The sequence below is a fragment of the Pelodiscus sinensis genome, chromosome 20 (assembly GCF_049634645.1).
Source record: "Pelodiscus sinensis isolate JC-2024 chromosome 20, ASM4963464v1, whole genome shotgun sequence".
Taxonomy (NCBI): domain Eukaryota; kingdom Metazoa; phylum Chordata; order Testudines; family Trionychidae; genus Pelodiscus; species Pelodiscus sinensis.
Genome location: NC_134730.1, coordinates 30,307,231 through 30,328,830, shown reverse-complemented (window position 1 = coordinate 30,328,830; position 21,600 = coordinate 30,307,231). Strand labels below are relative to the sequence as shown.

Below are 21,600 nucleotides of genomic sequence, written 5' to 3'. Positions count from 1 at the left end.
CTGGGACCAATCCTGTTCAACTTATTCATAAATGATCTAGAGAAAGGGGCAAGCACTGAGGTAGTAAAGTTTGTGGATGATACCAAACTGTTCAGGATAGTCAAGACAGAAGCAGACTGTGAAGAACTTCAAAAAGATCTCACAAAACTAAGTGATTGGGCAACAAAATGGCAAATGAAGTTTAATGTGGATAAGTGTAAAGTAATGCACATTGGAAAAAATAACCCCAACTATACATATAGTATGATGGGGGCTAATTTGGCTATGACAAATCAGGAAAGAGATCTTGGAGTTATCGTGGATAGCTCTCTGAAAACATCCACACACAGTGTTGTGGAGGTCAAAAAGGCAAATAGAAAATTAGAAATTATTAAGAAAGGGATAGAAAATAAAACACAGAATATCTTACTGCCCCTGTATAAAACTATGGTATGTCCACATCTTGAGTACTGTGTACAGATGTGGTCTTCTCACCTCAAAAAAGATATTTTGGCCTTGGAAAGGGTTCAGAAAAGGGCAACTAAAATGATTAGGGGTTTGGAACAGATCCCATATGAGGAGAGGCTAAAGCGACTCAGACTTTTCAGTTTAGAAAAGAGGAGACTGAGGGGGGATGTGATAGAGGTCTATAAAATCATGAGTGGTGTGGAGAGGGCAGATAAAGAAAAGTTATTCATTAGTTCCCATAATATAAGGACTAGAGGATACCAAATGAAATTAATGGGTAGCAGGTTTAAAACTAATAAGCGAAAGTTCTTCTTCACACAGCGCATAGTCAACCTGTGGAACTCCTTGCCAGAGGAGGCTGTGAAGGCTAGGACTATAATAGAGGTTAAAGAGAAGCTAGATAAATTCATGGAGGTTAGGTCCATAAAAGGCTATTAGCGAGGGGGTAGGAATGGTGTCCCTGGCCTCTGTTTGTCAGATGCTAGAGATAGATGCCACGAGACAAATCACTTGATCATTGTCTTTGGTCCATCCCCTCCAGGGCACCTGGTGCTGGCCACTGTCGGGAGACAGGCTACTGGGCTAGATGGACTTTTGGTCTGACCCAGTACGGCCATTCTTATGTTCTTATGTACAGACTGGCAATAAGGTGTAAATTTTTAAACAGTTAAAGAATGCCTCACAAAATTGTTTAAAAAAAATTCTAAAAAGTATGCTCTAGGAGTTGTTTTCGAGATGTTGTATGACCTCTGCTGCACAGGAGAGCAGACCCTATGTCACAATGGTCCCTTTTCACCTTTGAATCTCTTAATCTGACAGGCATGGGTCTCTTTCAAATGCCTGCTGGAATGTACTTAAATACATTCTCTAACTTTAGCTAACAAATACAGCTCTAAATCCAGATAACACAGGTCACTTGCTGACAATAACATAATTTTATATGTTCTATGGTTATACTATATTTATATATAACCGTGTTTTCCAATTGTAAGTCTGAATGGGGTCAGTTTTATGAATTTGCTGAGTTGCTAGTTAGTTTTTAAAGCTGAATTTTAATTCTAGATTTTTTTCAGGTCAGATTTTACTTTGGACAGTATTTCGCAAGTCAGGACACTTTAGTGATGTTAATCAACAGTTCATTCATTCATTCATTCATTCATTCAAAACATATAAATATATATCCAGTGTATAGGTCAAAATTAGGCACATCACATTTTCTAGGTATGTACTGAACACACTCATGTAGTCTTTCTAGCAATTGTCATAGGTAAGGTTAAGGCTCAACAGCTATAAGATATAATAATACAAATTAGCAAAGTTTCTTATTACATTTGCTTATGCTCATCAGTCATCAGTTTTGTAATACCACTAACAGTTCATTTTGTAAGGAGTGAGGATGTCTTATTTCAAATACTTTTCTAAGAGATAGGTCCCTGTGATTTGAATAGTTTGGTATGGAAGAGTCCAGTTTAAAATGTCAAAAGAAATTGCTGAAAGTTGTTTAAATCTCTGTTAGGCTGCTTTGCTTGAGTTTACAAAGGAGAACACGCATGTAGCATTAGTTAAAATCCAAAACATGAGGTCTCATTAAAAAGTGTGGACTCACAAGAGAACTTTGTTATTTATGTCTCAAATGTGTACCTGGGTTAGTCTGTATCTACAAAAATGATGAGTCCTGTGACACCTTAGAGACTAACAAATGTATTAGGGTATAAGCTTTTGTGAGTAAAAACCACTTCTTCAGTTTTATATGCAGGAGTATATATAAGGAGAAGTTGCTTGTGATAATGAAGCTAATTAAGTCAGGGAGGAAGTGGATCATTCACAGCATTTGGTGTGGAGATGTCAATATCTAGAGAGGGAAAATTGCCTTTTTAATGCGTTAACCAGTTGAAATCCTTAATAGTCCTAAGTTGATAGTGTTGAATTTGGACTCCTTGTTTTTATCATTTATATTCAAGAACAGAAAGAGAAATACAATCTGTGAAATGAAATCTTACAGTTTCTTCTTTGTCCTGTTAACACTGGAACTGGGTTCTTTCCACATAGCTGGTCCAAGTGTTTGTAGTATTTCTGGATTCTGCAGCTTCTTTGTAAATGTATTCAGTTCCAGGGGTCCACGTCAAAGCAATCTTTCTCCTGGAAAGCAACTCCCGTCCCCTTTTACGCCTTCTCTACTTACGCTACATCGATGACATCTTTATGATCTGGACGCATGGCCAAGAAACACTGGAGACATTCCACAGAGATTTCAACAACCTACACCCCACCATTAACCTCAGCCTGGACCATTCCACACGAGAGATCCATTTCCTGGACACCACAGTACAAATCAACAATGGAAAATTAGACACCACCCTCTACAGAAAACCCACTGACTCATACAGTTACCTACATGCTTCCAGCTCCCATCCAGCACACACCATACGATCCATCATCTATAGCCAAGCCCTTCGATACAACCGCATCTGCTCTAATCCCACAGACAGAGACCAGAAACTTCAGGATCTCTACCAAGCATTTATAAACCTCAACTACCCACCCGGAGAAATAAAAAAGCAAATTGAAAGAGCCAAACGAATACCTAGAAACCATCTACTACAAGACAGACCCAAGAAAACCAACAATAGAACACCACTTGTCATCACCTACAGCTCCCAACTTAAACCTGTCCAACACATTATCAATAGATTACAACCTATACTGGAACAGGACACTGAACTCCAAGAAGCTCTGGGAGACAGACCCATAGTCTCCTATAGACAACCACCTAACCTCAAGATGATTCTTACCAACAACCACAGGACATACCACACTAATACCAACCCTGGTACTTTCCCTTGCAACAAACCCCGCTGCCAGCTTTGTCCACATATTCACTCTGCTGACACCATTATTGGGCCTAACCAAGTGAGTTATAAGATCAAGAACACATATTCCTGTGCCTCCAGAAATATAATCTATGCTATCATGTGCCGAAAGTGTCCGTCTGCTATGTACATTGGACAAACGTCTCAGACACTTCGCCAAAGGATTAATGCCCACAAAACAGATATCAGACAAGATCACAAAGAAAAAACTATTTCTCGCCATTTCAACCAGAAAGGACACTGTCTCAATGACCTGCTAACCTGCATCCTACTTCAGAAGACATTCAAATCTGCACTTGAAAGGGAATCCTCTGAACTGGCATTCATGCTAAAATTCGACACTCTCCGCAGGGGACTTAAGAAAGACTCCAGCTATCTTACCCATTACAAAGATAGCTTCCCCAATTATCACCTCTAATACTATTAACTCTCAGACATCTACCCTTCCCCACCTCTAATATCATTAACTCACTGGCATTCACCTTCCTTCCCCCCCCCCCGGCATCCCCCTTCTGTTCTGAAATGTGATTTGTCCTTTTCATATGTGTTCATTTTTTAAAAATTGTATCCTTTGGTATATATGGCTGTGACTATTTTCTTCCACTATTTGATCTGAGGAAGTGGGTCTGGCCCACGAAAGCTCATCATCTAATAAACCATCTTGTTAGTCTTTAAAGTGCTACATAGTCCTGTATTTTGTTTCAGCTACACCAGACTAACACGGCTACTTTTCTATCACTTTTCTCCTGGATACTGATTGTCAGGGCACTCTGGTTTCTGCTTAGTTCATCTGCTCTTCCATTGATTTCCTGTAGATGGCAATGTTGTATAACAAATTTCTTCCATATGTCTCTGAGGGTTTTCATGGTTGCGGAGTTAAAAAATTGTATGTCAGCATTAGCCCACATTAATAATTGGAATCCTCCACTCCCATTTGTAAGCAATTTTTCTTAATATTTCAATGTTTTACTCTGGTTATGTGATTATATTTTCCAATACCAGATTACCCAGAATGTCCCTTTCTGTTCTGTGTAATATTCTTCTCCCCGTTGTGATGCACTTTCTATAGTGCAATAATCATAAAGAAAGAAAACAAAAAAAAATCCCTTATATTCTTTTAATCTAGTGGACATAGTCTGTACATCTCTGGTTGTATAAGCATTTCACATCCTTTAGGGCTTACAATAGAACAAGACACATTATAGACATAAAAAGAGATACAGTTTCTCATTAGACTGTTGAAGAAACAAAACACATGATCAGTGATATATTTGATTAATCTATCAAACAAAAGTAGAATTTATAATTTGGAGTGAAAATATGACCTGTAGCTGTTAGCACAGGGGTGGTCAATAATTTTTTAAGTGGGGGCCACTTCACAAATTTCAGAAGTGTCTACCAGCCGACCCGGAAGGGCCGGGGCCTCAGGCGGAAGGGGCGGTCCGTGTGCTGTAAAAAGATGCCAATATGTTTTTTACACAACAAAGTAATTACATTTTAATAATAATTAACTGCATACAACATTATCCAAAGGTTATCATATAAGGCAACACTTGTAAAATTGGTAATAATAACACTAACATTTTGAGAACACTTGTAACATTTGTAATAACAACAACACTAACACTAAACTTTTAGTTACATCAGTGACGGGCAGTATCCGACCCGCGGAGTGGACACGGTTCACCAGGGTTAGCCCCGGTTATTTACATGCACCTCCATTGGTACAGCCACTTGAACCTCCCATTCACCATGGAGCACCATCTCTAGCCAATGGGCAGTGGGTGAATTGGGACACCATGTCCTACAGCTCACATGGGCTAGGAATGGTGGTCCACAGCCAACAGGAGCTTTAAATGGCCATATCTGCAGAGGCACTGGTTAATAAGCACTGGCAGAAGCCATATACAACTTATTGCCCACCGGAGTTTAATGCAACTTATGTGCATTAAATTTAAGTGTAAAAGAAAAAGTGCAACTCAGTGTGAAGAAAAAAGTCTCTGTTGGGCATTAACATGGGACGTGAAGTCAGGTGTCATTTCTGATGTTGCCATGTGGAGCACTACTGCAAGGTGGTCATCAGCGATCTAAGAGCTGTTCTTAGATTTAATGAATTTCATCACAGAAAATGTCTGCTTGCAGATGTAAGTTGATCGGAACAATACAAGCATCTTTTGAGCATGAGCCTTGATCTTTGGAAAGCTTTGTTCATTGAGAAATGCATAAAATTCCAGAAGTGGCGTTGATTTGTATTGCTCCGCAAGCAAGGCATCACTCTGCAAGTCAATAAGTTCAATTTGGAGGTCACTTGGAGCATTGTCCACCACATATGTGAAAGGAGAGGAGAATCAAGCCATGCCCCCCACTTCTAACTTATTGCCTGGCAGCTGCCCGGCAGGCACAAGCCCTTTGAATAGAAGCAGTTGAAAGGGCTCATGCCTCCCAGGCAGCTCCCAGGAAATGGGCCAGTGGGACTGAGAGCTGTGAGCCCTTTCAGTTGTTTCTGTTTAAAGGGCTTGCACCTGCTGGTGACTGCCAGGCAATGCAGCCACCCAGCAGGCGAGCTCTTTAAATAGAAGCAGTTGAAAGGGCTAACAACTCATTAGAGGCTGGGGGAGCTGCAAGCCCTTTTAAGTGCTTTTATATAAAGGGCTGGCGCCTTCCCTGTGCCTGTCAGGCAACCTCTTTGCCTAGCAGCTGGGTGAACACAAGAGCCCTTTAAATAGAAACAGCTGAAAGGGCTTGCAGCTCCCTGTGCCCCTACTGCATTGCTGGAGACACAGGATCCCTTTGAGCTGTTTCTATTTAAAGGGCTCTCTTGTTCCCCACAGCTGCTAGGCAACGGGTTGCCTGACAAGCGCAGGGAAGGCACCAGCCCTTTAAATAGAAGCACTCAAAAGGGCTTGCAGCTCCCCCAGCCTCTAATGCTATTGCTAGGGAGTCCGACTCAAGCCCTTTTAAGTGCTTCTATACAAAGGGCTCCTGCCTTCCCTGCGCCTGTCAAGCAACCCTTGCCTAGCAGCCCCAGGGAACAAGAGAACCCTTTATACAGAAACAGCTGAAAGGGTTTGCAGCTCCCCCGGCCTCTAGTGCTGTGACGGTGAGTTGGGGTTTCCCCGATCCTGCACCCCTGTAGCAGCCAGAATAATCTCCACCAGCCAGTTTATTGATTTTCCAGAATACAGCACAGCATATATGTGATGTGGCTACTGGGGGCAGGGCCAGGATGGCTCAGGCCCCTAGGGTTAGGGTTCATCACCCCCAGCCCCCAGCTTAGCCTGTTCTCTCCATGCTTCCCAGACAGCAACTGGCTCTCCCCCCACCGACAAGTCCTTTGTCCCTCTCTTCCCTTAACTTGTATAATCGGTTTTGCTACCATCTTGGGAGCGGCAGGATAACCCCTGCTGGGCCATCTCCCACAGCCCAAGCATCATAACCAACAAGGTACTAAAACACTACACCACAATCTCTTTCAGCTCTTTCTATTTAAAGGGCTCTCCTGGTTCCCTGGGCTGCTAGGCAATGCGTTGTCTAGCAGTCCTGGGGAAGGCATGAGCCCTTTAAATAGAAACAGCTGAAAGGGATCGCAGTCCACCAATATGCTAGAGGCTGGGGCAGCTGCAAGCCCTTTCAGCTGTTTCTGTATAAAGGGCTGGTGCCTTCCCCACCGCTGCTAGGCAACGCAACAGGGGAACAGGAGAGCGCTTTAAATAGAAACAGCTGGGAGGGCTCAGTTCTCGCCTGCCTCTAGCATGTTGCTAGGGAACCAGAGACCCCCAGCCCTTTCAGCTGTTTCTATTTAAAGGGATTGTGCCTCTCCCGGAGCTGCTAGGCAAGGTGTGGGGAAGACTCGAGCCCTTTAAATAGAAGCAATTTGAAGGGTTGTGCCCCTCTCTTGCTCCAGGCAAGGAGCTAGGGGGTGGGGCCTGAAACTGCCTTGCAGGCCAGAGAGGCTTTTGCCCACCCCTGTGTTAGCGACTGGTTTAAACTCCAGACTACCCCTGAGTTATTGTCACAGAATCAAGGCCAGATTCTCCGCCTGACTCTAAGTTGCTCCCTAATGGCCTGGATATGGGTGGCTGAGCACTGTGGAAAAGATTATTCTTTGCATGGTCAGGAGATCTTAGAGCAGGAAATTTCCCACAAGGAAAACCTCTTTGATTCTTGATATGATTGGCCCTAAGCAGGCTGGAGCCAGTACAGGCCTTGGTATCAAATATTCTGGACTACTTACTTACTGCAATTCAAATCACACTGGGTTCCTTTATTTCAAGTATGGTCCAGCTGGCAGCAATATTTGCATGCCATTCACAAACAATCCCACTCCATCTTCTCCAGTCCAACGTCATCCAAATTCCTTAAGGCCGTGTGAGTACAAATCCATTTGTTACTGGCTCTGTTCCAGCATGGGACCTCAGTGTCACCCTTCATAGGGTTATGAAGTCCCCCTTTGATGCAGAGTGCTCCATCTATACAAAGGGAAATAAGGACAACCCAGGAAACTACAGACGAGTCAGCTTAACTTTTGTTCTAGGAAAGATAAGGGAGGAAATAAGGAATTCATCTGCAAACATCTAGAAGAGAATACAGTGATTAGGTAATAGCAAGCATGGATTTGTAAAGAATAAATCATGTCAAACCAATCTGATAGCTTTATTTGATAGGATAACAAGTCTCATAGATAAAGGGGAAACGGTGGATGTATTATATCTAGACATTAGTAAAGCCTATGATACAGTCTCACATGATCTTCCTATCAATAAATTAGGGAAATACAAGCTTGATGGGGCTACTATAAGGTGGGTGCATAACTGGCTGGATAACTGTTCTCAAAGAGTAGTTATCAGTGGTTCACAATCATGCTGAAAGGGCATAACAAGTGGGGTTCTTCACGGGTAAGTTTTGGGACCAGTTCTTTTCAATATCTTCATCTACAATTTAGATGATGACATAGAGTACAATTATTAAGTTTGCAGATGATACGAAGATGGGAGGGGTTGCAAGTGCTTTGAAGGACAGGGTCATAATTCAAAATGATCTGGACAAACTGGAGAAATGGCCTGAGGTAAATGGGATGAAGTTTAATAAGAACAAATGCAAAGTGCTCCACTTAGGAAGGAACAGTCACACACACAGAATGGGAAGCGACTGTCTAGGAAGAAGTACTGCAAAAAGGGATCTAGGGGTTATAGTGGACCATGAGTTAAATATGAGTCAACAGTGTGACACTGTTGCAAAAAAAGCAAAAATGATTCTGGGATCCATTAACAGGAGTGTTGTGAGCAAGACATGAGAAGTCATTCTTCTGCTCCATTCTGCACTGATTAGGCCTCAATTGGAGTACTGCGTCCAGTTCTGGGTACCACATTTCAAGAAAGATGTGGAGAAATTGGAGAAGGTCCAGAGAAGAGCAACAAGAATGATTAAAAGTCTAGAAAACATAACCTACGAGGGAAGACTGAAAGAACTGGGCTTGTTTAGTTTAGAAAAGAGAAGGCTGAGAGGGGACATGATAGCGGTTTTCAAGTGTTTAAAGGGTGTTAAAAGCAGGAGGGAGAAAATTGTTCTCCTTGGCCTCTGATGATAGGACAGGAAGCAATGGGCTTAAATTGCAGCAAGGGAGGCTTGGGTTGGACATTAGGAAACACGTCCTGTCAGGGTGGTTAAACACTGGAATAAATTGCTTAGAGAGGTTGTGTAATCTCCATCTCTGGAGAAATTTAAGAGCAGGTTAGATAGACATCTGTCAGGGATGGTCTAGACCAGTGGTCTCCAGTGCGGTGCCTGCGGGTGCCATGGCGCCCGCCGGGGCATTTATGTGCGACTGCCTAGTGACCAGGGCCAGCTTGAGCCATTCTTGTGCCCTGGGCATCCAGTGCATGTGCGGCCCTCACCCCCAGGTGTCCGGCAGCCCCAAAAGGTTGGGGACCACTGGTCTAGATGGTATTGGGTTCTGCTGTGAGAGCAGAGGACTGGACTCGATGACCTCTCGAGGTCCCTTCCAGTTGTAGTGTTCTGTGAGTCTATGATCTCCTGCAAAAGAGCTGACTTTCTCCACTACAGCAGGTGGACTGACTCTTGTCCACTACCCAAGCAGCCCCAGTGCTGGTGAACTTAGCTCTCCTTCCATCCTTGCACAGCCCCATGGCCAGAGGAATTTGCTTTCCCTGGCCTGGACACAAAGGAGTTCTGTGCGAGTGGGGAAGGAGTGAGAGGTGCAAGTTCTGGGAGGGAATTTGGGTGCAGGAGGCGGTAGAGTAGGGGATGCTGGCTCAGGGAGGGGGCTCCAGGCTAGAGAGTGTTGGGGTGAGGTGGAGGGTTGAGGTGCTGAGCCAGCCGCAGGCTTGTGGATGTAGGGGTGCAGGAGTTTGGGTTGGGATGTATGAGGGGCTCAGGGCGGGGGGTTGGGAGTATGAGGAGTTCAAGGGGTTCAGTGTGTGGATGGTGCCGGAGTGTTGTAGCAGAAGACTGGGGATGTGGGAGTGCAGGGTTGGAAATTTGTGAGAGGCTTAGGGCAGGGGGTTCAGGTGTATGATGGGCTCAGGGTTGGGGTGTGTGGGGGCTGCAGGAATATTATGATGCTGCAGTCAGATAGGGCCTTGTTGGCCAGGCTTCATTTTTAAATAAAATATTATGTCAAACACAAAATGTTTCAGCACTGTCTTTATGGGAGGGGCAGGGAGCCTGTTTTGGGTCAGAGGTCACTGACCCACAGAAAAATCAGTTGGGGACCATACAAATGAGATACAAAGAAACAACCCCTCCAACCCCCCCCAAGCCTTACTGATGTGGCTTCAACTGAGACCCTCACTCCTCTGGCACTGTAGCCCCATGGCGGGGGGGAGGGTAGGTAGGACCAAGGTTCAAGGCCTCAGGCCAGATTAACTCTTCTGAGTTCCAGGGTTAGTGGAATTTGTGGGCCCCTCTACACTTTGAGGTGGGGCCAAAAACAAGGGATCCAGTGTGCGGAACAGGGCTGCCAGTGAGTGGGATAGAGCTGGGGGTGCAGAATCTGGGTGGAAAATATGATTCAGGAGCAAGCTAGGAGTAGGTGTCTGGCCATGAGGGAGGGGGCAGGAGTAGAGTGTTGGTGGGTATCTGGCCAGGAGGTAGGAGCAGGGTGCTGGTGGGGGTCTGGCCAGCGACCAGGTTGCCAGTTGGGGTCTGGCCAGGGCCCAGGGTGCTGGTGGGGGCTTGGGCAGGGCAGGGGCAGGATGCTGGTGGGGAAAGGGGGAGGGAGCCGGGACAGCTCAGCTGGTACCTGGGGGTCCTGCAGCTGCACACCAGATCCAGCGTCTCAGGAAGTACACGCGCTGCTCCTCCCCTCCCCAAAACAGATGGCGTGCTTCCTAAGAAGTCAGATCTGGCATGCAGCCCCAGGACTTCTCCTCCCCTCCCCACCCGGCGCAGGAAGGCAGCGTGGGGAAGGAAGTCCCCGGCTTTGTGCCAGAGCTGGTGTCTCAGGAAGCAAGCCCGCTGTTTTGAGGAGGGGAGGAGCGGTGCACGTACTTCCTGAGATGCCGGATCAGGAGCGCAGCCACAGCAAGCTGGCACTAGTTCAATTTTCCCAGGAGGTTGTCATGCCAGCGCAGGCTCCTTCTTGGGGGTGAGAGGGAATGGGGGGGGGGGGGGGGCGCGGGGAGGCTGGAACACCTCATGATCGACTGGTTTTTCTCCCTGAAATCGACCAGTCAATCACAATATACAGGTTGGTTACCATGATCGTACATGGTTCTATCACCGTGCCTCTTATGATAGGCTTCATATCTCTGGCTCTCTCTTAGCCACTAAGTTTGTGTTCTTCATTTGCTGGTTGTCCAGTTTGACACCCTGAGGACTGAATGTAGAAGTACTGAGCTCTCACAACTGCTCCTGAAGTCACTGTATGCTGTGGGGGCTTGGCACCTCCAGCAGTGAGGGTACGTCTACACTACAGCGCTAATTCGAACTAAGCTAATTCGAACTAACGGATCCAGACTAAAAAACTAGTTCGAATTAGCGTTTTGCTAATTCAAAGTAGCATGTCCACATTAAGTGGACCCTGAACTGGGGTTAAGGATGGCCGGAAGCAGTGCCGGCAGGGCATCAGATGAGGACTTAGAGCGTGGAGCTGCTGCCTCAGGCTAGCCAAGGGCTGTGCTTAAAGGGACCTGACCCACACCCCGGACAGACAGTTCTCAGGGGTGCCCCGCTTGCAAAGCAGTCCTGTCTTGGAGTGCCCTGAGTGCCCACACTGGGCACATCACAGCACTCGGCCATCTGCCCGGCTGCACTTGCCACAGGCTGCCGTCTGGGGAGAGGGGGCAATTGGGGGGCTGCAGGAGAGCTTCCACCCCCAGAAGCACGCAGAGCCAGCCCAGTCCTCCCCATCGGGGGCTCGTACCCCATTCCTCCCTCACCTCCTTCCACTTACCCTTCCCTAGCCCCCCTTCCTGATGTACAAAATAAAGAAAACGTATGGTCAAAAATAGAATCTCTCTTTATTGAACAAAACTGGGGGAGACTGGGAAAAGGAGGTGGGAGAGGGGAAGAGAGAGGGTGGGAGAGGGGAGGGCAACTAAAATGATCAGAGGTTTGGAAGAGGTCCCATATGAAGAGAGGCTAAAGAGACTGGGACTTTTCAGTTTAGAAAAGAGGAGACTGAGGGGGGATAGGATAGAGGTCTATAAAAGCATGAGTGGGGTGGAGAGGGTGCATCAAGAAAAGTTCTTCATTAGTTCCCATAATAGAAGGACTAGAGGACACCAAAGGAAAGGAATGGGTAGCAGGCTTCAAACTAGTAACAGAAAGTTGTTCTTCACAAAGCAAAGAGTCAACCTGTGGAACTCCTTGCTGCAGGAGGCTGTGAAGGCTAGAACTAGAACAGAGTTTAAAGAGAAGTGAGATAAAGTGATGGAGGTTGGGTCCATGGAGTGGTATTAGCCAGGGGGTAGGAGTGGTATCGCTGCCCAAAGTTTGTGGAAGGCTGGAGAGGGATGGCACGAGACAAATGGCTTGGTCACTGTCTTCGGTCCATCCCCTCCAGGGTCCCTAGGGTTGGCCGCTGTCGGCAGACAGGCTACTGGGCTAGATGGAACTTTGGTCTGACCCAGTACGGCCATTGTAAGCTCAGGGCTCAGGGTCGGGGGTCTCAGTGGACCACCTTGATTTTCATGCACACCTGCTCCTGGGTGGCCAGGCTGGCAGCTCTCCTGCCCTAGACGGCCACTTTCCTGTGCCTAGTGCAGAGGTCATGGACGAGGTCCACGATCTCCGCACTAGACCAGGCGGGTGCCCGCCTCTTGCGGTCCCGGGCAAGCTCCTGGGAGCCGCCAGCCTGGTCCTGGGAAGAGGGGGAGGGCTGGGGGGCATCGGGTGGCTGGCTCGAGCTGTGCCAGGTGCAGGGTCTGCTATCTGGGTGCTGGCAGGCTTGCACCTGGCACGGGCATCGTAGCCAGCCCGTGCCCCTTTAAGGGGTCCGGGGCCGGGAGGGGGGCAATAGAGTTTCCCTGGTGTTGGCCAGAGTGGCCACCAGGGAAAGCTGGGGAGGGCTAGCCTCCCACTAGTTCGAATTAAGGGTCTACACACCCCTTAATTCGAACTAGTAAGTTCGAACTAGGCTTAGTCCTCGTAGAATGAGGTTTACCTAGTTCGAACTAAGTGCTCCATTAGTTCGAATTAGTTTCGAACTAACGGAGCGCTAGTGTAGCGCCTATCAAAGTTAATTCGAACTAACGTCCGTTAGTTCGAATTAAACTTTGTAGTGTAGCCATACCCTGAGAGAGCACTCTGGAGGCATGAGACCAGTTCCAGCTAACCCCTCTTCATCCTCAGGCTCAGATTTGGCAGCCTTCTCCTTGGTGTCTGCTGTTTCAAGAGGGAGTAGGCAAAGGCAGAATATCTGCTAGTCCCCATCTCCTAGCTCACTCTGAATTAGTTGGACTAGGGAGGGGCCTGGCCCACTCTGCAAGGCACCCTGTTAAAGATACAGTGATGGGGATTATTTTGAGTAATATTTTAGTATTATGTAGATAGCCAAAAATTGTGTGTGTGTGGGTGGGGGGGGGGGGAGTTCAGTACTTTCTCCCGATAAATTTGATCATGTAACATTCCCTAGTGCACTTTAATTTAATGCTGTGCTAAGGGCATTATATTAAAGCACATGCGGTAACCACTAGTGTGCACCAACAGTGTATACAAGGCCAATTAATGAGCAATAGCGTGCTTTAGAAATCCCACTTCCCTGGTCCATATAACTGCTCTGTGTAGATAACCCTTAGATACAATTAACCATTCTGATATTTATTGCATAAACACACATTCTTTTTTAATAGGGTATTTTATTGGTGTTTTATCAGTTAAAACTGGAAGCCCTGCACCGTGGTGGAGCGTGCTCCACCCTGGGCTTCAGGGTAAGCTGCGGCTGAGCAGAACATTGGTACAGGTACCAGTTAAGAACTGCTGGGGCATCTAGCACCATAACTGAGAACAGCGGGATGCTTCCCTTGTGCTCACAGTGCTTCTTGTGCTGGTGCCTGGGCAGCATGAGAAGAAGGACACAGCCTGACCTGCTCAAATACACAGGCATGGAGAAAAGGGCTGGTAGGATGTGGGGGGATGCAAGTTGAAGGGACAGAGATAGCAGAGGAAGATAGGACCAGGTTATGCAGGGATAGGACCAAAGGGGAAAATGGACAGATGAGATATGGTGGATAGGGACTGAGCAGAGGCAAAAGGGTCTGTACCTTCCACTGTACTTTGCAGTTACTGTATCTGGCTAATTGTGTATTTCCTCTCCTGCACGGCTGGTCCACACGTTGGGTAATCATTTACTATAACTGCAGATTGCCATGTTAACTCCCCTCCAGCTGCTGTCCAAGTATGGCTTGGTATGGTTCCAGATGATGAAATTCCTATACATGTTGTCAGTTTTGCTTTTTAAAGCAACAGAACAAATTACAACCACCCTTTATTTGCCTCCCTTGTGTACACGTATTATGAAGCACATCACAAGATTACAAGATCATAGACAGTTTTCCCCATAACCAGTGTGACGGGATCCCCAGAGAGCAGCCTGGGACGGTGGCACAGCAGTGGCCCCCTTAACTCTCTCCTGCTTGGGTTGTCTCTGCCAATGTCTTGCTGGTGACAAGCAGCAAATGCCTCTGGACACAGTGATCACTCAGCACAACTGCATGTGGAGCCCCACACCCAGCGTAGAGCAGGGGTGGGCAAAAGGGCCTCTGCGGGCTGGATCTGGCCCTGCTGCTCCCCCGTCCCTATGCCTTAATTGGCCTGGGGGAGGGGAGTGTGCGAAGCTTCCTCCCGCCCAGCGAGGAGCATGTGGTACTTTGAAGTGCCGCGCGCTACTTGTGTGGGTGGGGGAAGCAGAGGTGGCTTTGCCAATCAGGGCCTGGGGGCGGGGGAACTGCGTGAAGCTTTCTTTGCCCTGCCCAGGCCCTGTCAAAATGCCTCATGCTCCTCCAAGGGTGGGAGGAGGCTTCCCGTGCTCCCCCTTCCCCAGGCCCTGATTGGCCTAGGGGTAGGGAAGCGTGCCAAGCCTCTTCCAGGGTATGGGTGCCTAGTGGGAAGGGGGGCAAAGGGGCTCCCTCACCCCCAGGCCAATCTCCCTCACCCCCAGGCCAATCACCCCCTAGCCCCGCCTAGGGTTGCCACGTGTCTGGTATTGACCTGGGCAGTCTGATATTTTCGCTTCCTGTCCAGTAAAAAAAAAAAAATTCAGAAAATATCAGACACTTAAAATGCCCAGTATTTTCTGTGTTTTTTTCCTATGCCAGGAGGCGAAAATAACTCTTGGAGTCCTTTCCCTCCCCCCGCCCCAAGAATTTTTTCCCTGGTGGTTTTTTTTTAGGGGGGTGTTTGGTATTTTTGGTTAAACCATCTGGCAACCCTAGCCCCGCCCCTTCCTGTTTAGACCCCACCCCTTTTGGGGTGGCCTGGGGCTACTTCAAAATGTTTTGAAGTGGCCCCCAGGCAAAAATTATTGCCCACTCCTATCCTAGAACCACCCCTGAAGCACACAGAATAAGGCACCAGCCAAATCCTCCCTCCAGCTCCCAGAACTTGTCTCCAAATATGCCTTCTAATTTATTAATTGGTTTATCGCTTCATCAGTGGAAAGTGGCTAAACCCCAACCTTTGTGACACTGGAGCAAGCTCCCTTGCTAAGCATGTCAGGTGAGCTCGCTGGTAAAGATAACTGTTTATTGACTACCAAAGAGAGATATTAAGTACTAGGCCAAAAGTCAGTTAGTTGCCAAGACACAAAACAGGCCCCCAGTCTGAAGTCTCCGCCCTGTCAGACTAAGCAGCATCCCGTGAAGCAGTTTTTCTCACCCCCCCTGGATATTGCAGGTGACAGTATCAGATTTCACCCTTGAAACCTGGGCCAGTTCCCTCCCTTGGAGTCTTCTGTCTCAGTGTCCTTGTTGCTCACAGCAAAGGTGCTGGCAGGAGAAAGGCAAAGCAGAAGCACAGGGCCACTGGCCTCCTTTATACCCTCAATCTGAGGTGCCTGGAGAATGCAAGTCCAGGTATGTCTGGGGGCATTGCTGAGCCCCAGGCAAGGTTGAGCAATTCCCCATGCAAGTCATTGCATTGTAGCTCCCTGGCTGAACAGTGGCTGTTGATAGTTGACAGCCGGCCTAAGCACTGGCTACTCTCCTTACTGTAGTCTGTGGGGGAGCTAAAATCTGGTTGATTGACCAGATTAACAGTATGTTTTAGTGACAACAGTATAGCACAACCTCCTAACTTCATATATACTGACGAGACGCGCATGTAGATAGAACAATGACTTTCAGCAGATCATAAACTTTCCCAATCTGTTGGGCTACATCTACACTGCGCATTCTTGCGCAAGAAGATATGCAAATGAGGCGCAGCAATGAATATTGCCGCACCTCATTTGCATACCTAATAAGCTACCATTTTTGAGCAAGGGGCTTTTGCGCAAGAAGGAGCTGTCTACACTGCTCCTTCTTGCGCAAAAACTCCCTCTTGCGCAGGAGCCCTTCTTCCTGAAAATAAGTGACAGAACAGCTCCTGCGCAAGAGGGGGTTTTTGAGCAAGAAGGAGCAGTGTAGACTACTCCTTGCGCAAAAGCCCCTTGCACAAAAATTGTGGCTAGTTAAGTATGCAAATGAAGCGTGGCGATATTCATTGCCATGCCTCATTTGCATATGTTCTTGCACAAGAAAGCACAGTGTAGATGTAGCCTTAGTCTTTAAGGTGTGTCAGGACTTCTCATGTTTTTCCATTTTATAAATATGACCTACATTCTTTGTTCTTTGGCTTGTGCCCAGATTACCAACTGATCTAGGTCTGGATCAGTGGCCTTTCTTCTTCATTATTTATCACTAACCCAATTTCTGAGTCATCCTCCGGATAAAATGGGAACTTGTAATTAAAGACTGTGTCATAATGCATATGCGCAGGTGAGCCAAATTTAGGTGCTCGGGGGTCACCTTAATTCTGGAATTTTCTACCTTTGGCGTGCTTGACTATGCAACATTAATTTTTAACATCTTTCTTTTGTATGTGATATATTACATCCAAGATTATGCCTTTTTTTGTTCTGGTATTGCACAAAGAGCTTGTGTTTAATTTACTGTCTATTGTGAAACCTCATTCTCCAGATCTTTCTCAGTCTTGCCACGCTCCTGTTTACAACTCTTGTTTTTTCTTTCCTCCTCAATGTCTGGGGTTACATTTACTAGTCATGTATTCCCTCTTGGCATATGAGAGCCACTGTTCTAATCTTTTCAGATGGTGATTTGGATCCTGGCTGAATTTACACCTTCATTTACATTGTCAATGGCAATACTAAAAATGGGCTTCAGTATTGGCTGCAGTTGAGAATGTAACCATTCATGTGGTTTGTTGTTGTTTTTGGTGGAGGTTAGAGGGGCGAGGGTAAGCAGGCCACCAGCTTCTAAGTCAAATAGTTTGTATCCTGCCCTTATCCTTAAATTAAAGTGATGTTTGTGCTGTCTCTTTCCCTTTCAGGGTTCAGTCATCCAAAGGCTTCAAGGAGACACTGTTAATCTCAGACAACAACTCTCAGGCACGGGGTCAGGAGATGGCCTTCACCAGTATATGAATTGCTCTGTACAAGAGATGCAGAGTAAACTGAAGGAAGCAGTGAGGAAGATCTCTATTCTGAGCCAGGAAAAGCAGCAACTCATTGAAATGGGAAACAGATTTCGAGCAGAACTTGGAGTAGTTTCAAAGGAAGGTAAATTCATTCTGCATAAAGCTCTTGCTGCTGTGGCAGGGATTTGAGACTGAGAGCCAGATTCTTATGTGAAAGTATGGGGAACAGGCAGATCCTGGAGACAGTGCATTTCTAATGAGAGAATTAGGTGCTGGAGTTGAGAGCACATTTGTCTCTGCTGCAGAAGGTGCTGGGCTAAAACGTGGCACAGTCTGGCAGTCAGTGACTGTTGCTTATGGAGATATTCAGCAAAGAACAACCTAGAGCTAAAGTATTAGTGTGGACTCTACAGAAAGTTAAAAATTGTATCTGTATTTTTAAAGAGATTATTTGTCTTATGTTATAATTGTTAGTTTCTCTTGGAAGAGGAATAGTAAGCAGAATATCCTTATTATGGAATACAATTGAGGTGAAAAGTAGATGTCATATGAGAGAATTTCATTATAGAGATTTAAATTCTGCTAGGAAAAAGGATTGAAAAAAAATCACTACCTGGAAAAGACATTTCTAGGCCATTTTTTGTATCCCTATGCAGTGAGAAGTTGCCATGTTCTGTAACTCCTTTCTGGCTGCTGTAAGCACCTAGAGGAAGGGGGGATTTTCTTTTAGTTAAGAATGACAATATAGAAAGCTCCCTCTTCATAATTTATTTTCTCACCTTTTTAGGACTCCAGCATTACATTAGCTCTAAACAGTATCCAGTTCATACGGGCTGTTGTGCTCTCAGTCCTAAAGAGCTTGCAAACGAAGCACATCACCGACTCTCTGCTTTGGAGCATCTACAGTACCGGCTTACAACACAGGTAATGACACAGCCTCCAGAAACTAGGTTTTTGACCAGATTAATGAGATATTGTGCTGAGCCATAGTTTCAGTTCCTTATAACTTTCTCCAGCATCTTCTTGGACTGAAATTTCTCACGCTAGATCTCCTTTTACATCCACATCAGCTGCCTTCCTTTGTAACCAGGTTTTGAAATTGTTTTGTAAAAGGCTGGGTTTGACTGAATTAGAGTTAACTGAACCTAGAGAGAAGGAGAAATGGTTTTCACCTAAGAAACTTTTCAGATTCATTTCTATGTTACTGTATTAACATTTGAGTCTTAAATGAATAGTGTGCTTATCTTGAAGTAATTTAGATTTAAAATGATGGTTGTAGTCCATTTGAAAACACGTGCAATGTGTTGAAATGTACTTGGAATGACAAGTCAATGAGCACACCTCTGAATATTCAGACCAACAGATTTTTAAAGCGCTGTCACCCAAATAATTGTTATAACATGTCTATTTAAACATGCAAATAGAGAGTGTGTGGGGGGGGGAATTGGAGAAGGGAGAGTTTAAAGTCAGACTTTATTTGCTTAAAATGAAATTATGGTCTGAGAAACAGAGTGTAAATGAAATCCTGGCTCTGCAGAGGTCAGCAGGGGTTTGCCATTGACTTCAGCAGAGCTGGTATTTCATCCTGTCTGTGGCTGGTAAGCAGCAGATACATTCTTTGTAAACACTGAGTCAGAACAGCCCAGCTAGACTCTTCTGACTTGCATGTCTCCAATAGAGTTTCAAGGGCAGAACTGTCTCAAAGCCATAAAGAACCTAGTGACACTTTCAATTTCCGGTCTGAGTTTATAGTGTTGGCAATCAGGAAAAAATAGTTCCTATTTGTAAAGTGAATGAATTTGAGGAGTAGTCATTAAGCAAAAACAAATGTGGTGCCCCTCAAAGCTATTCGCACCATTTCTAGAATACATCTGCACTGTAACTCCTGATTCTTCCCTAGGTTGGCCCCTCTTACCCAAAAAGATTACATTTCCTGTTTTGCTTTTTTCAGCATCATCTTAATCATGCTGCCTTCACTGTGGTAGTGTCTGCTCACTTCTGTTTTAACACAAAACACATTGTCGCTTGCCCACTTAAAAGATACCAAACAGAATGCAAAGTCTGATTGCTACCTTCTAGCCTGGACCCTTCTATCCTCTAGCAAGCCCTAAAGGTTTCTTATTTTCCCCTTAGTGGTATTTTTTTAAAATTTGTGATCTTTAAATCACACGCACAATTCAGATTTCCTGACCACTTCTTCTATGGCCCACCAGAATAAAGTCCCCCAGAGTTCAGAAAATGTAAAGTAGCTGACTAGGGAGCTAATTCACAAATTGTTCCTAGGCTTCCTTGACTGAGAGGTGAGTCCTTAGGTATATACCACTTGGGTTGTGTCTGCTTTGGCAGAGGAGGGTAACTAATAACTGTCTCTGTTTTGTTCAGTGAAGAATGGGTCCTCACGTTGCTCCCTGGATGGTTCCTTGAAAGCACCCATGTACATTTTTGCAAATATTGCTAAGGTGATGCTAAGTGCCCACATGTTGCAGTGAGTGTGCATAAACAATGTATTTAAAGCAGGGGTGGCTGTGGCGGGCCACTCCCGCAGGACCTCTTAAGTCCAAGGCCCTCCGGCCTGAGTCCGAAACACAGTTTAAATCTGGCCCTATAAGGCGAGGCCAAGGCCCACCGGCCTTAGTCCCAAAACACAGTTCAGGGTTGTAGCGGGGACGCACCCCAGGTAGGGGGACCTGGGCCCACCCTACTCCACTGAGTCCCGGCCCAGGGCCCTGTGAGTGACCGGATAGTGTGTCACTCCCTCGGCGGGGCAATCTGGCCAAAACGCGCCGAGGTTCTCGGGGCAAGAGAGGAGGTTCCCGCTCCTGCCCTGGGCCACTTCCTACATGGTTCACTGGGGTTTCTCCCCATGTACTCGTCCAGCTTGCTGCACCCTCTGGGCTGGCGTCTCCTCAGCAGGCAGTCTCTGGGATGCACCAGCTCGTCTCTGCATCCCCACCGGCCTCTTCTGGAGTCTCTGGTGACAGCTGTGCGGGAGCTCCCTTCACCAGGTCCTTCTCCTCCGGCTGCCACCCCTGACTGAGTCCTTCCCCAGGCTTTTATAGTAGAGCTACCGCCCGAGCATGCTTGGTAGGGCTGCGGGGGAGGGGCCGGGCCCTGCAGGCTCAGTGTGCGGCTGCCTCGCCCTGTCACACAGGCCAATGCATTACAAACAAAGAATGAAAATAGTGGTGGATACAGTGCAAAGAGCCAAGGTAAAGAAGTTGTTGAGCCAAAAAACAACAACAAAAAAAGCTGCTCCTTTAACAGCCACATGTGGCCCGAGCAGGCTTCCATCGGCTGTAGCAGCACCCTGACCAGACAAGGAAAAAAGGTCAGAGCAGGGGAACGCAGAACAGTTGCGGGTATGGGAGGCACAATTTTTCCTTTGAAGAGCCACCTGCGGCTTGCGAGCTGCGGGTTGGCTACTCCTGATGTAAAGGAATGTGCCAGGCAGTAAGTGCTGGTGTGGCTTTTCCCCCCTTTTTCTAAACACCCTCCCAAAACTACTCTAGAATATAAAAGTTAAGATACTCGCAGCAGTGTTAACTCCGCTGCATTGTACAGCCAGCTGTGAAGTCAGTGGGGTTCATTAGGTTTCAGGCATCTGCCTGCACAGTGCATCCCGGATGAATAGTGCCTTGTTAATACCACTGAGCATTGTACAAACAGCTGTACAAAAATTACCTAAATTGCCAATTAGATTTGGGCCATTTTTACGTTTTGGAAATACGATTTTTCAGAAACATTCCAGAAAATGTATATTTGCCACAAATCCAAAGTGCAACATTTTTCATATTTAAAACAAAAACGGATTTGTTTCTTTAAGAAATAAGAATGATAAAAACATTATGTTTTGGGTTCAAAGGAAATTTTGCAATTATTTTCCAAAACTGGAATACTTTCAAAAATGCAAATGTCTTGATTTAAAAAAAAAAAAAACCTTATTTTTTCTAGCAACATATCATGTATTATTATGTGTCAGTTTAAGATGAATTTTAATATTAGGAGCCCTGCAATGTACTTTAAATAACTACTTTTCAGAGAAGAGCCATTTTCAGTGACAAAAAAATGGAATTTGGCCTACTTATTGACGAGCCACGTGAAATAAATAAATATAGCAATGATTGTTTTTTTACAGTATTGTCTAGCTGGTTTGTTGGCTCAAAGAGAAACTTATAACTGATAATTTTTT

At 46.0% G+C, this 21,600-nt stretch overlaps 1 protein-coding gene and 1 long non-coding RNA gene across 8 annotated transcripts in view; one reads left to right on the top strand and one right to left on the bottom strand.

Annotated features, from left to right (window-relative positions):
• LOC112543743 (uncharacterized) overlaps positions 1-21,600 on the bottom strand; it is a 72,706-nt gene that overhangs the window by 28,641 nt on the left and 22,465 nt on the right. Inside the window, exons 3-4 of one of the 5 annotated variants that reach the window (XR_012896948.1) lie at positions 7,552-7,786; positions 4,643-4,766 (exon numbers count right to left, since the gene is read on the bottom strand). The exons of 1 other annotated variant lie outside the window; for it this stretch is intronic. This is a non-coding gene — a long non-coding RNA (uncharacterized LOC112543743). Of the gene's footprint in view, positions 1-4,642; positions 4,767-7,551; positions 7,787-18,399; positions 18,557-21,600 lie in introns of those variants that run through there. 3 more of the 5 variants (XR_012896947.1, XR_012896949.1, XR_012896950.1) reach the window with 3 other exon arrangements.
• CCDC57 (coiled-coil domain containing 57) overlaps positions 1-21,600 on the top strand; it is a 101,533-nt gene that overhangs the window by 73,099 nt on the left and 6,834 nt on the right. The window contains exons 14-16 of one of the 3 annotated variants that reach the window (XM_075904235.1): positions 17,325-17,553; positions 18,199-18,335; positions 19,794-19,870. In XM_075904235.1, the coding sequence (XP_075760350.1) occupies positions 17,325-17,553; positions 18,199-18,335; positions 19,794-19,796 (369 nt within the window). In that variant the 3' untranslated portion in view covers positions 19,797-19,870. Of the gene's footprint in view, positions 1-17,324; positions 17,554-18,198; positions 18,838-19,793; positions 19,871-21,600 lie in introns of those variants that run through there. The other 2 variants (XM_075904234.1, XM_075904236.1) reach the window with 2 other exon arrangements.